Source organism: Schistocerca gregaria, chromosome X (genome assembly GCF_023897955.1).
Source record: "Schistocerca gregaria isolate iqSchGreg1 chromosome X, iqSchGreg1.2, whole genome shotgun sequence".
Classification (NCBI taxonomy): domain Eukaryota; kingdom Metazoa; phylum Arthropoda; class Insecta; order Orthoptera; family Acrididae; genus Schistocerca; species Schistocerca gregaria.
The window spans coordinates 543266829-543282224 of NC_064931.1; the positions used below are offsets into that span (position 1 = coordinate 543266829).

A 15396-nucleotide genomic window follows, 5' to 3' on the forward strand; every position below is an offset into this window, starting at 1 on the left:
GTAGAGATAGAGGTAGGGAGGGAGGGAGAGGGGGGTAGAGATAGAGGTAGGGAGGGAGGGAGAGGGGGGTAGAGATAGAGGTAGGGAGGGAGGGAGAGGGGGGTGGAGATAGAGGTAGGGAGGGAGGGAGGGAGAGGGGGGTAGAGAGAGAGGTAGGGAGGGAGGGAGGGAGAGGGGGGTAGAGAGAGAGGTAGGGAGGGAGGGAGAGGGGGGTAGAGAGAGAGGTAGGGAGGGAGGGAGAGGGGGGTAGAGATAGAGGTAGGGAGGGAGGGAGAGGGGGGTAGAGATAGAGGTAGGGAGGGAGGGAGAGGGGGGTAGAGATAGAGGTAGGGAGGGACGGAGAGGGGGGTAGAGATAGAGGTAGGGAGGGACGGAGAGGGGGGTAGAGATAGAGGTAGGGAGGGACGGAGAGGGGGGTAGAGATAGAGGTAGGGAGGGACGGAGAGGGGGGTAGAGATAGAGGTAGGGAGGGACGGAGAGGGGGGTAGAGATAGAGGTAGGGAGGGAGGGAGAGGGGGGTAGAGATAGAGGTAGGGAGGGAGGGAGAGGGGGGTAGAGATAGAGGTAGGGAGGGAGGGAGAGGGGGGTAGAGATAGAGGTAGGGAGGGAGGGAGAGGGGGATAGAGATAGAGGTAGGGAGGGAGGGAGAGGGGGGTAGAGATAGAGGTAGGGAGGGAGGGAGAGGGGGGTAGAGATAGAGGTAGGGAGGGAGGGAGAGGGGGGTAGAGATAGAGGTAGGGAGGGAGGGAGAGGGGGGTAGAGATAGAGGTAGGGAGGGGGTTAGGGGGGTAGGGAGGGTTTAGGGGGGGAAGAGAAGGTAGGGAGGGGTTAGGGGGGGGCAGAGAAGGTAGGGAGGGGTTAGGGGGGGGCAGAGAAGGTAGGGAGGGGTTATGGGGGGGCAGAGGTAGGTAGGGAGGGGTTATGGGGGGGCAGAGGTAGGTAGGGAGGGGTTATGGGGGGGCAGAGGTAGGTAGGGAGGGGTTATGGGGGGGCAGAGGTAGGTAGGGAGGGGTTATGGGGGGGCAGAGGTAGGTAGGGAGGGGTTATGGGGGGGCAGAGGTAGGTAGGGAGGGGTTATGGGGGGGCAGAGGTAGGTAGGGAGGGGTTATGGGGGGGCAGAGGTAGGTAGGGAGGGGTTATGGGGGGGCAGAGGTAGGTAGGGAGGGGTTATGGGGGGGCAGAGGTAGGTAGGGAGGGGTTATGGGGGGGCAGAGGTAGGTAGGGAGGGGTTATGGGGGGGCAGAGGTAGGTAGGGAGGGGTTATGGGGGGGCAGAGGTAGGTAGGGAGGGGTTATGGGGGGGCAGAGGTAGGTAGGGAGGGGTTATGGGGGGGCAGAGGTAGGTAGGGAGGGGTTATGGGGGGGCAGAGGTAGGTAGGGAGGGGTTATGGGGGGGCAGAGGTAGGTAGGGAGGGGTTATGGGGGGGCAGAGGTAGGTAGGGAGGGGTTATGGGGGGGCAGAGGTAGGTAGGGAGGGGTTATGGGGGGGCAGAGGTAGGTAGGGAGGGGTTATGGGGGGGCAGAGGTAGGGAGGGAGGGGTTATGGGGGGGCAGAGGTAGGGAGGGAGGGGTTATGGGGGGGCAGAGGTAGGGAGGGAGGGGTTATGGGGGGGCAGAGGTAGGGAGGGAGGGGTTATGGGGGGGCAGAGGTAGGGAGGGAGGGGTTATGGGGGGGCAGAGGTAGGGAGGGAGGGGTTATGGGGGGGCAGAGGTAGGGAGGGAGGGGTTATGGGGGGGCAGAGGTAGGGAGGGAGGGGTTATGGGGGGGCAGAGGTAGGGAGGGAGGGGTTATGGGGGGGCAGAGGTAGGGAGGGAGGGGTTATGGGGGGGGCAGAGGTAGGGAGGGAGGGGTTATGGGGGGGCAGAGGTAGGGAGGGAGGGGTTATGGGGGGGCAGAGGTAGGGAGGGAGGGGTTATGGGGGGGCAGAGGTAGGGAGGGAGGGGGTAGGGGGCAGAGGTAGGGAGGGAGGGGGTAGGGGGCAGAGGTAGGGAGGGAGGGGGTAGGGGGCAGAGGTAGGGAGGGAGGGGGTAGGGGGCAGAGGTAGGGAGGGAGGGGGTATTGGGCAGAGGTAGGGAGGGAGGGGTAGGGGGCAGAGGTAGGGAGGGAGGGGTAGGGGGCAGAGGTAGTGAGGGAGGGGTAGGGGGCAGAGGTAGGGAGGGGTAGGGGGCAGAGGTAGGGAGGGGTAGGGGGCAGAGGTAGGGAGGGGTAGGGGGCAGAGGTAGGGAGGGGTAGGGGGCAGAGGTAGGGAGGGGTAGGGGGCAGAGGTAGGGAGGGGTAGGGGGCAGAGGTAGGGAGGGGTAGGGGGCAGAGGTAGGGAGGGGTAGGGGGCAGAGGTAGGGAGGGGTAGGGGGCAGAGGTAGGGAGGGGTAGGGGGCAGAGGTAGGGAGGGGTAGGGGGCAGAGGTAGGGAGGGGGAGAGAGGTAGGGAGAGGGAGGGGGAGGGAGGGGGGAGAGATATAGATAGGGAGAGAGAGGTAGGGAGGGGGAGGGAGGAAGATGCAGAGAGGGTCAGGAAGCAAGTGGAGGAGTTGGAGATGGTAGTTAGTGGCTCAGAGGAAGGTAGTAAGTGTGCAGGCTAGGAGTACAGAGGGGGTGGGGGCTTGGCAGATTCATGCACTAGGTACGTGCACTCGAGTACAAGAGCTGGTGAGTAGTGGCACAGGGTGAAGACTTGAAATTGTGGATTGTGAAGGGGTCACAGGACAGAGTAAGGGGAAACTATTGGGTCAAGGGTGTGGATACAGTGGCTTAGTGGAGATTGAGGCAAGGAGGATTGCATAGGTGAAGGATGTGTTTCAACACTAGCTCCCAGCCCCACAGTTAATAAAAGCTAGTGGCCCTCTCTCTAATGGGATACGAGTGGAATACAATGCCTTGGGTGGGAGAATTGGGTAGGTTTTCCACCTAGTTCTTCCACAGGGGTATGATATCTGTTGCATGGGGTATGTCACTCCCAATCCCAACCCATGTCTTCTGGATCCCTTGCTCCCAGCACCATTATCTTTGAACTACATAGATTGGAGCTATCCCTGAAATGCATCCTTTGCTCCTGTTATCCTCCTGGCCTCAATCTATTTTACCCCTCAGTGCCCACACCTCCTAATCCCAATATATGCCTGCACATCATTTGCTACTGTGCTCCTTCTCACTAGCTCTGGTAACTGTGTGCCAAATGTCTAACCTGTGAGTCAGTAACTACCCATGTTTTCTGCAGCTATCTCCCTCTACCCAACCCATTTGACACAACCACCCCACCAGTCCACCTGCCTGGCTGAAAGCTAACAAAGCTTTATTTCTCTTGTTTGGGTGCCTGGTGATAACTAAACAGTTCTTGATACACAGTGAGTTGTCTCCTCTATTCCAAATCATTTTCATTCTGCCAGAAATTTCCTTCCTGTATTTTTTTCTTTGTTTGTATCATTGTACATGTGTTAATCCTTGTACTATTCCAATTTTTAAGGCCTTTTTCTTGACTTTACTTTTGTTTTTGTTCAAATTTTACGTTTTTATTTCCTCTGCAACTATTTCTGTATATTAACAGTACTTTTCCTGACAGCCATTGTTACATGTTCTATGTAATTTGTATTTTGGCTCGTTCGACATGCTAGTACCTCACATGCGTAAAAGAATCAACAGAAAATTTGTATAAATGAAATAAACAAAAACCCTCTGCCATACATTTTAAGTGCCCTGCGGATTACAGAGAGAGAGAAAAAGAAGTCAAAAAATGATATCGAATTTATGGCATACCAAAACCAGATGTACGCTAACGAATGCACATCATGGTAATTAGAAAGAGCTTAACAGCACTTGTGAATGCCTACGTTAGACAAATGATTAGCAAACTCTAGAGAAGTTTTCTTAGAAGTAGTATTTGTGACATGTTGTTATTGCTTTAAAATGCATATATCAGCTTTGAAAAGGAAAGAAATATTTTGCTTTATGACTTAAATTTATTGTACCAAAAATTAGAGCCCATACAGGATAAAATTGTGCTGCATGTATGTAATCTCTCTCTCTCTCTCTCTCTCTCTCTCTCTCTCTCTCTCACACACACACACACACACACACACACACACACACACAGTGTGTGCATGTGCCCACACACATAATACATTATATAATCAATTAGCACAATCATCAGTATGGAACAAAGTAATGTTGTTAGAACTCATTACTACTTAACAAAAACAGTAAAATATCACAGATCTGAAACAGTCAGGTACTAGTTTTTTATGTGCAAAGAATTTTTGACTTAAGTGGAATCACTTTTCTTCTTTGAAAAATATGAAGAAGCAGTTACTGCTGCTGCTGCTGCTGCTGCTCCTGCTGACCCAATTGCACTTGGTTGTGTAGAAGACGATGTTGTAATAGATGCGATGTTGGGTACTGGCGGAGCCCTATGGACATGAGAACATATAATTATCTCACCTAATTAACTGTAGTACATAAAACACACTTATGCATGACATATGCTGTATCCAGACTGCCAGTGACATTTGGTTCTGAACTAGATACTAAGTTATTTTGTTTTGTGGTGCCCTCATCCTACCTGATGTTTGTTTGCAACAACCAATAAATAATTCTCTCACTGTCATAATTCCAATCACATTCAATAAAATCACAACATTATTTTCACAACATTGAAAAAAATCATAAATATGCTTTGCTCAGATTATGTGTTACAAATTAGAAGAATGTTATTGAACTTTCTAATGTACAGTTATTTGATAAAATTAAAAAATGATCTGACTGCAGTAAAGGCAGCAACCAGTGGACAACTGTATATTATAACAGTTTCCATGCAACTTCCTGGCAGATTAAAACTGTGTGCCCGACCGAGACTCTAACTCGGGACCTTTGCCTTTCGCGGGCAAGTGCTCTACCAACTGAGCTACCGAAGCACGACTCACGTCCGGTACTCACAGCTTTACTTCTGCCAGTATCCGTCTCCTACCTTCCAAACTTTACAGAAGCTCTTCTGCGAACCTTGCAGAACTAGCACTCCTGAAAGAAAGGATACTGTGGAGACATGGCTTAGCCACAGCCTGGGGGATGTTTCCAGAATGAGATTTTCACTCTGCAGCGGAGTGTGCGCTGATATGAAACTTCCTGGCAGATTAAAACTGTGTGCCCGACCGAGACTCGAACTCGGGACCTTTGCCTTTCGCGGGCAAGTGCTCTACCAACTGAGCTACCGAAGCACGACTCACGTCCGGTACTCACAGCTTTACTTCTGCCAGTATCCGTCTCCTACCTTCCAAACTTTACAGAAGCTCTTCTGCGAACCTTGCAGAACTAGCACTCCTGAAAGAAAGGATACTGTGGAGACATGGCTTAGCCACAGCCTGGGGGATGTTTCCAGAATGAGATTTTCACTCTGCAGCGGAGTGTGCGCTGATATGAAACTTCCTGGCAGATTAAAACTGTGTGCCCGACCGAGACTCGAACTCGGGACCTTTGCCTTTCGCGGGCAAGTGCTCTACCAACTGAGCTACCGAAGCACGACTCACGTCCGGTACTCACAGCTTTACTTCTGCCAGTATCCGTCTCCTACCTTCCAAACTTTACAGAAGCTCTTCTGCGAACCTTGCAGAACTAGCACTCCTGAAAGAAAGGATACTGTGGAGACATGGCTTAGCCACAGCCTGGGGGATGTTTCCAGAATGAGATTTTCACTCTGCAGCGGAGTGTGCGCTGATATGAAACTTCCTGGCAGATTAAAACTGTGTGCCCGACCGAGACTCGAACTCGGGACCTTTGCCTTTCGCGGGCAAGTGCTCTACCAACTGAGCTACCGAAGCACGACTCACGTCCGGTACTCACAGCTTTACTTCTGCCAGTATCCGTCTCCTACCTTCCAAACTTTACAGAAGCTCTTCTGCGAACCTTGCAGAACTAGCACTCCTGAAAGAAAGGATACTGTGGAGACATGGCTTAGCCACAGCCTGGGGGATGTTTCCAGAATGAGATTTTCACTCTGCAGCGGAGTGTGCGCTGATATGAAACTTCCTGGCAGATTAAAACTGTGTGCCCGACCGAGACTCGAACTCGGGACCTTTGCCTTTCGCGGGCAAGTGCTCTACCAACTGAGCTACCGAAGCACGACTCACGTCCGGTACTCACAGCTTTACTTCTGCCAGTATCCGTCTCCTACCTTCCAAACTTTACAGAAGCTCTTCTGCGAACCTTGCAGAACTAGCACTCCTGAAAGAAAGGATACTGTGGAGACATGGCTTAGCCACAGCCTGGGGGATGTTTCCAGAATGAGATTTTCACTCTGCAGCGGAGTGTGCGCTGATATGAAACTTCCTGGCAGATTAAAACTGTGTGCCCGACCGAGACTCGAACTCGGGACCTTTGCCTTTCGCGGGCAAGTGCTCTACCAACTGAGCTACCGAAGCACGACTCACGTCCGGTACTCACAGCTTTACTTCTGCCAGTATCCGTCTCCTACCTTCCAAACTTTACAGAAGCTCTTCTGCGAACCTTGCAGAACTAGCACTCCTGAAAGAAAGGATACTGTGGAGACATGGCTTAGCCACAGCCTGGGGGATGTTTCCAGAATGAGATTTTCACTCTGCAGCGGAGTGTGCGCTGATATGAAACTTCCTGGCAGATTAAAACTGTGTGCCCGACCGAGACTCGAACTCGGGACCTTTGCCTTTCGCGGGCAAGTGCTCTACCAACTGAGCTACCGAAGCACGACTCACGTCCGGTACTCACAGCTTTACTTCTGGTAGGAGACAGATACTGGCAGAAGTAAAACTGTGAGTACCGGACGTGAGTCGTGCTTCGGTAGCTCAGTTGGTAGAGCACTTGCCCGCGAAAGGCAAAGGTCCCGAGTTCGAGTCTCGGTCGGGCACACAGTTTTAATCTGCCAGGAAGTTTCATATCAGCGCACACTCCGCTGCAGAGTGAAAATCTCATTCTGGAAACATCCCCCAGGCTGTGGCTAAGCCATGTCTCCACAGTATCCTTTCTTTCAGGAGTGCTAGTTCTGCAAGGTTCGCAGAAGAGCTTCTGTAAAGTTTGGAAGGTAGGAGACGGATACTGGCAGAAGTAAAGCTGTGAGTACCGGACGTGAGTCGTGCTTCAGTAGCTCAGTTGGTAGAGCACTTACCCGCGAAAGGCAAAGGTCCCGAGTTCGAGTCTCGGTCGGGCACACAGTTTTAATCTGCCAGGAAGTTTCATATCAGCGCACACACCGCTGCAGAGTGAAAATCTCATTCTGGAAGTTTCCATGCAATTGCAGGACTTCTTATAGTTGAGAAGACTCGAAGTCAACTTCTACAGTGCTTTCATTCAGAAGAAAGGCACACCACAAAAATACTTCAAATCGGGTAAAGGCCATTATCAACAAATATAATGCCAAGCTGCAAATCACTGTCATAATAAAGGACAATGCTTCCAACGTAAAATCAGCTGCAGCATTTTTGAATCTTCTACATGCCCCATATTTTGTACATTCTTTAAATCTGTCAGTACAGAAAACTGTTGATGTGGTCGATAGCACTGTTATGTTTTTCAGTAAGAGTTGATTTGGCTTAAGCAAACTTGGTGGTGAAGGGGGGAAAAAATAATGGAACAATGAATCACCAATCAATTATCGCCGTTATCAACAGTCAGCTCCAATATATTCGCGACCTGGTATCTGTGGCAATTGTCAAATTAGGCAAATATTGATCAAGGCTTATTTTCCTAGAAGTAATTCCACTTCGGGCAGTGCAGGTTACTGGTGCATCCAATGATTCAGCAATTGGTTCTGAAAATATTATGTACCCCAGCTATGTCAGTGCCCTGTGAGCATATCTTTTCAAAAGGAAGACAAATGTGCACTAAGAAAAGAATCACAGCCAATGAATAAAACTGTTCAAAATTTATTTATAAATCTTAACATTAATTCTTTCTTCCTTTTTAGGCATGTACTGTCACGCTGATCATAAACAACAGCTGTAGATAATTTCAGGAAACACAAAATTATTTTGAAATACAGGTTGGCTGTAACCAAACTTTGGCTGTTTGAGCCAAAGTAGCTTGAAAACTGTTTACTGTATGGGTACCCAATGACACACAAATTATGTTTGGATTATGTGCTGCAGGATTTGCATTGTTCATAGTGTTGTCATGACTTGCTGTTAAGTGCCAGTACTGGAACAGTGATGTAGGGTTGAAATGCAAGCATCAGTGTGCACTAGAGCTGCAGTCAGTCAACATGGGTCTGGACAAGGTGAGCAGGACTTTACCGATAAGACTGTTTTATCAAAACAGCAGCAACAGTTCTGCTGTTCTTCCCAAGTATTAACACTTTAAATGGATATGAAGATGATGGTTGAAGTTAGAATTAACTGGCAATTTGGGAATTGCTCCTGTGGGAGGACCACAACCAACTATGCCACAAATTGTTGAAGTTACTATTGAACACTGGATGCAATGTGTCATCTTCAAGCAGTGCACGAGCTGTGTCATGACAGTTGATCATTCAATAGTTCACTATTTGGTAAGTGCTGTGAACAATTGCGGCATGATGTATCTAGTGGGATTCCAGGCTGTTGTGGATACAGATGGTCTTCACATCGAGCGACATTTGTAACCTGGGATGTAAATCTGGTGTACAATTACATGGTGTAGACGTAGAAAAAAAAATTCCCGGATTTCCTGGTTAAAAATACACTTCCTCCTAGATGAAAATACACTTTTTCTGTGTTAAGTAACAGTATACTTTGCCTCAGAACTGTAAAACTTATCAATCCTTTCAATGGTTGTGGTTTTATACACCAACGAAGAATTTCCTGGGACTTTAGAAAACGAATCTCAGCGGAAAAACAAGTTTTGGAACGATGTCTGATGTTCAGCAACATATATACCGCATATTTTCGTATTACGAAAGTCTAAATTCGAATTCCACCAAAGACCGCATGTTACTTTCCAAAGGATTGAAATCGAAATTGCGATGCACTTTTGTAAGCCAGTTGTAGCTCATGTCAAGCGATCTCGCCATGAACCGATGACAGCGGATATTCAGAGCATAGGACGCATGATGTAGTCAGCCAATAGCAACATCAGTGTTAAGTAGCGCGAACACACAAATAGGAAAAGGTAATGGTTTAAATTACTATACATAGTGTTGCTACAAGAAAAGAAAAGCTTTCAAGTATAATGTTGGTATCTAAGATTAATAAGCCGCAAGAGAAGCTAAGCTTTCACACATAATGTTAAGCTTTCTTGCGCGTGTTACACTTTAAGATACATCACACAAATGTGCTAGTAAAATTTTTAACAACGACATAAATGTCTGCTCTCCTGGGTTTGAAAATATTTTAATTGTTCGCTCCTCAAAGATTTGATTTTTGAATGAGAGTCAAACGCTCTGTGATTTAAGAAATTCATCGGACAGTCACGCACAGAGTTCATCTTGTGTAAAAAGAAATTTAATTTGCTTGAAAATAACACTTTTCAAACAACTACTCAGAATATTTTCCTGCAACCTGTTTGAAATAGATTTGTTTCAACAGTTGCACCAGATGACAGGCATCACCCTGCTTGCGCAGCTACGACGACGCAGGACGCCCGTACCTTCGTATGCGTAAAACATTAAAAGATCTTACATTATGTCATAAAAGAAAGAAAACAAGAGGATACTCCATGAGCATGAGATTTTTTTGAACCACACTAAAATGCATAATACCATATGCGCTAGAAGACGAAAACGTGAACTTGAAATGCAGCGAACAGTTGAAACTAGACAACAGTGTGGCATTAAACACTTAGTTTCAAACAAATTGGCCTCAGGAGAAAAGATAAATGAAAGTCAAATTTCTGTAACAAACCGACAAAAATAACTTCATTGTTCTGCAAGGCAATTAACGCTTGACTGTCAGAAAAGTGGAAACAAAACAAAATCTAAAACTAACAATATATTTTAGCCTTCTGTAATTATGTGAATGTATTTTAATTCACTTAACAGCTCCCAGCCGCAAATCAGTTTTGTTTTCATCTGACATGAGAGCAATAAATGAAGAAGAAACAACAAAATCAGTTAACGTAAACACGGGTCACGTGGAGACTACCACCTCCTCACTACAACTCAGACTGCTCTGTGCATCAGGTCCAGCTCTACTGTATTTCCGAAACGGGACTTTGAGAGTCTGAAGTAGGAAGCCAAAAATTAAAAATCGACTTTTCCAAACTACCTTCATTTTGTAGCACACATCTTTCTGAAGATGTCTGATACATAAAACATATATGTTCGAGGAAACAAAAGTCATGTTATTTGGTCTTAAAGTGTGCCGAAGTGCAGTGCCAAGCCTCTTCACACTGCATTCTTCCTTCCCACATCTCTGTATTTCGCTCTGTGGAATTCAAACGTGTAATATTTTGTAATGGGTGCAATCAAACTATATTCCGGCCAGGTACCAGTCGGTCGGTTTGACATCCTGCCCCCTCTTAAAAAAATCTCGCAATTAATAGTGGATGGGATTATTTGTAACCGGCAGAACAAGAACTCTTCAGAAAATTTGCAGTCTGTACTGCCTATTAGGTGTTTTGTGTGGCATAAAATTAAATTTATGATACATAAAACAAGTAGAGACAAGAGAAAAGCAAGACAGTACACATTTCTTCAGTCCTCAAGTCCCAGCTTTGTTTTCTCTCTAATCTTGCCACAGCTTTATATGGCGTACTTTCCTTTCTGGGAAAGGATCTATTACCTCATCAAAGTTCGTCAACGTTCTGCTATATTAAAAAACAAAATGTCGTCGTCTAATACTAGAAAAGCTGTTAATACAAATAAAACCCAAGACTGGTGTGGTTTCTCGATCTGATTACGTGTAGTTTGTCACTGTCTGCTAGATAAAAAGAAATAGGCCTGCCTAATATTGCAACATTTGTTACTCACACCAAATAAACGAGACTGTTTTGGCACAAATGGTCATTTTTATAACACGACAGAATATAATTCACGAAGTACCAATATCAAATGCTTATTAGGCCTACTACAAGCAAAAAGTTTTGTTAGGAAATAGTTTCACATTTCACTCATGCTCTCTAGCTTCTGAACCATGAGATCAAAAAATTGTAGTACGAAATTTTAGTATAAATTTGGAATCGTCATATTCTTCGGGGATTTGTGAGAGTCCCCATTTATTCTCCTTCCACGTTCTAACAAACAATCTTGTCATCACTAATTCTGTAACTATTTCTGCCAGTGTCAAAACTTATTCTCTGGTTAACTTCACTAACCCCGTCATAATCGCCGGTTTTGTTATCCTGCATTTATTCTCTGGTTATATGTTATTAGGTGTACATACAACACGTTTTCCGTGCTACTCCAAGAATAGAACTTTAGCGGCTGCTAGCCGGGGATTGTATAACTTAGTAGTGTAGTGGTCTGACCAAAAATTTTCTGTCAAAATTTCATTTTCTTGGATGCAAGGAGAAGACAATACCTAATCTTTGTTGACTGTTATTCCTGTTAGTTGTTTTTTCCACGCCAGTAGTCTGAATCTATAGAATTCGCTAGTAGTTATAACAGTGCTGATCATCTGCAAACCCAGTCAATCACATAAACTGCTATTGTCATTCATCCTTTCACCTTTATTCCACTCAGCTTGTATAGACCCGTCCCCTTTCGACTGCAGGAAAGTTTATTTCTAGATGCGACGGGGATTCCCCAGGTAGAGACATCACATACACTATGCACGCATTTAAAAATCAACTTACGATTCATTCAGATATCAACTTAGAATTTGATCAAAGATATTCAAAAACCAACAGGGACGCGTTCAAAATCATATGAGTAATCGATAGACCATTGGGTGCTGGATGCTTGGCGCTTTGTGAAACAAGGTTTTTTTCCTCAATAATATTAATTTCCTGTGTTGCCATAAAATTCATTGAATTGTATGACTTATCACCAACAGAAATTTATTCAAGTTGATTTATTCATTTGCAAGGAGTATTCACTTTCATTATAAACAGTTAAGAAATGAAACTCCCTGGCAGATTAGTTAAGAAATGCTGAGATGAATTCAGATGTACCATATTTCTTTTAGACGTCCAATATGAAGGCTGTGCCAAACGCACACCACAAACAGAAAAATCAATAAAGAGTATTATATTGCATTATTGTTAGTTTCAAGTGAACAAAACATCTGAAAATAGAGATTTATCAGCAGAAAGATTGTGTTATTTTTGCAAGAAGAATTAAGTATGAGAAAATTTCCTGTTATATGGGAGCCAATTTTGTTGAATCCAAAGGCAAATGAGGAAATATTTCCCAGCACAATTTGGATCATAAAAAAACCAATTTAGTCAGCAGATTTGTTACTATGGGTGAGGTGTGGACCTCCAATTTCTCGCCAGAAACAGCAGTATTGAAAGCAACTGGTGAGCGCTGGTGGTATTGCCTTAGAAAGGGTGAAGTCAGAGTCGTCTATGAGAATATTATGCCCAGCATTTCGCAGGATGCAAATGAAAGTACTGACATACACTGCTCTTCAAAGACTACTTGGATTTTCCTGGCTACAAGTGGGTAGGCATGACCTTCTGAAATATAGACAATGAAGTGACCAGAAGGAGATATGTAGCCCATAACTCAAAAAATTCCGCGACATACATTTTGCTGCTCAACCAGCCCACAATATTAATGAGTCAACAATGGGGGTTGTATCCATTCATGGCAGTTCAGTACATCAACATTCTGCATCTGTCCACTATATGGTTCATCAATGCAGGCTGCCAGACTGCAGTTACCACAGTAGCTTCTAACACAGATGGCCATCACTGTAAGACAGAGTCAAGTAAAAGCCATCCATACAAAATACATTTTGACACTCAGAATGTAAGTGAAGGTGTCGATGTGTCCATTGTGGCCTGAAAAGTTTATGGTTTCTGGACAGTGGAAACAAAAAAAGGTATGTTTATCAACAGTACAGAATCCCTATTTGCTTTAGCTACACATGCATCACACCTTGCAAAATCTAAAATACCATGGCATGATAAATCCACATCCTCAAGAACAATCATTCCATTCATTTCAAACTCTTTCTTGCACGTTTATGTCATGCCTTATTCATTGACAACATACACTGACACTTACTGTCAAGCTCCAAATTTCTTTTATGGTTTCTTGATAGGTGGATTTGATCTAAGACTGATTATAAAAACATAATTTATTTAACTGGATATTACTACAGACGTAATGCAATGACTTTTTTAAGTCACTAAATATCCCAATTGGCGATATTTTACATTTAAAATTTTTATTATTAGCTCAATGACTCTACAAAGCACAGCAGCCATTCTGAAATCCAAATTGTGATTGAACTAAGTAAACCATTATTATACAGGTTCACATCTACTCTGGAGTACACTATCTTTTTAAAAATCTTAGTTACATGTTCCATAGATCATTTGAATGATTCATTTATTAAGTGATGAGAAATGAGGCAGTTTACAGGATATCTACACACATTTAGTATTAACATTAATCAACATTTGTTAGTCCTACCCATGCCACTACACTTCAAGCTAGGGCATCTTTTTATTTTTATTTAAAGGCTTCAAGTTTTTTAAACAGAAATCCGTCCATTGAATAGAGGGAGTTGCCCAAGAGAAATTATTTTATGTTAGATTTGAAACTTACTTTGCTACCTGGAAAGCATTGCATGTCATTGGACAACAGATAAAAACATTTTTGTTACTGTATACAGAACTCCTTTCTGAAACACTGACAACTTTATTAATAGGTAATAAAGGTGATTCCTTTCTGTAGTGTTGTAGGTATGGACATCACTATTATTCTTAAATTGTGATGGATTATTTATGATGAATTTTTTTTTCATCAATGTATGTATTGTGATGGTGCAGTTAAAAGGTCTAACTCCTTGAAGAGGTACCTACATAACATTTGAAGATGAACACTGCATATTATTCTTACTGTGTGCTTTTGTGCAATTGATACATTCTTCCTAAGTGCTAAGTTACTCCAGAACATTATCCCATGTGAAATTTTTGAGTGGAAATACGAAATATGTCAGGTTGATTCATTTGTTTCTAAAATTAGAAATTATATGAAGAGCACAAGTAACTGGACTTAACTGGTCGAGCAGTTCAGTAATATACTTCTTCCAGTTCATGTTTCCATCAATATGCACACCCAAAAATTGAATAGGAGGAACCCTGTGGGACTCCCTTTACAATTTCTACCATGTCGCTAAAATTTGCTACCTTTCCAACATTATTTGAGTTGTTCAGCACAACCTTTTGCATTATCTTTGTTAAGTATGGTTCTAATCAGTTGTGTCTAAAGCCATCAATTCCATAAAATGTATCTTTCTCAAAGATAGTAACATGTTCTAAGCAATTACACATCTTACAAAGATCACAAAAAATACCAAATGGTGATATTTTTATGGTTTAAAGCTTATAATATTTGGTGAGTGACAGTAGAACGATGTGCTAAGTACATTGTTCCTACTAAACGTGAAGACACACTTCAGTACATTACTTTTTCATATATTTCAGAAACAGACGTCATTAAGTAAACTGGATGATGATTATTTAAGAGCTGCTTATTACCTCTATTACGAAGATATTTAACAGTTGCATATTTTCGAAAGTCTGGAAAAATTCCCTGCACCAGTGATGCATATATGTATCACTATAAACATCACTTATTAATTTACAACAACTTTTCAGAACTGTATTTAAAATTCCATGAACACTGTACATCAGTGACACACTTGTGAAAACAGTGTTTGGTGGGCAAGGACAGCATGTGAAGGGCTGCATACTCTCATCTGCCGCCAGGCAAGGTCTCTTATCACTGACAGAGCTAATCTACACCTAAACCAACATTCTGCAAGCCACCTGATGGTGTGGGGCAGAGTTTACTTCTGGTATTGCAATCTGATGTTGGAGGAGACGCATACCCCACTGTGTGAACAGACATCTTCAAGGAGAAATGGCCAGGGGTGTTCTCGAACGAAGTCTCTGAGAAACTGACTGTCAACACGTTTGTGAGGAGTGAGGGGATTAGACATATCACACTTCCTATGTGTGGAACATGAAATTATACAGCTATAGTTTGTAGTGTAGTGTTAAAGGTGATTGGTGAGCATTCTTTATTCACTGGCAGCCATAGCAATTTATCCTTCATGATATCACCACTGAGACCACCCTTTCTGTAATCATTCAGAACAGGTGAATCAGAGGGCTTAAAAAGTATGTCTTTTAGGCTTATGCAGATAGGTTTTGCCTGTATTAGCACCTTAAGCTCAAATTTATGCAAATACCATAACCACTTAAATTGCATTTTTCAGAGAGGTTTCACCTTGTCTTCATCCTTCATCGTGGTTGTGACAAACGAGTGGGGAGGGGTGGGGGGTGGGAGGGA

The 15396-nt window shown here is 44.2% G+C and overlaps 1 protein-coding gene across 2 annotated transcripts in view; it reads right to left on the minus strand.

The window, feature by feature from the left end:
* Positions 1 to 3937: 3937 nt before the first annotated feature.
* Positions 3938 to 15396, minus strand: part of LOC126299236 (spindle assembly abnormal protein 6 homolog) — a 232667-nt gene continuing 221208 nt past the window's right edge. For both annotated transcript variants that reach the window (XM_049991022.1, XM_049991023.1), the window contains one exon: positions 3938 to 4399. In XM_049991022.1, the coding sequence (XP_049846979.1) occupies positions 4255 to 4399 (145 nt within the window). In that variant the 3' untranslated portion in view covers positions 3938 to 4254. The remainder of the gene's footprint in view (positions 4400 to 15396) is intronic.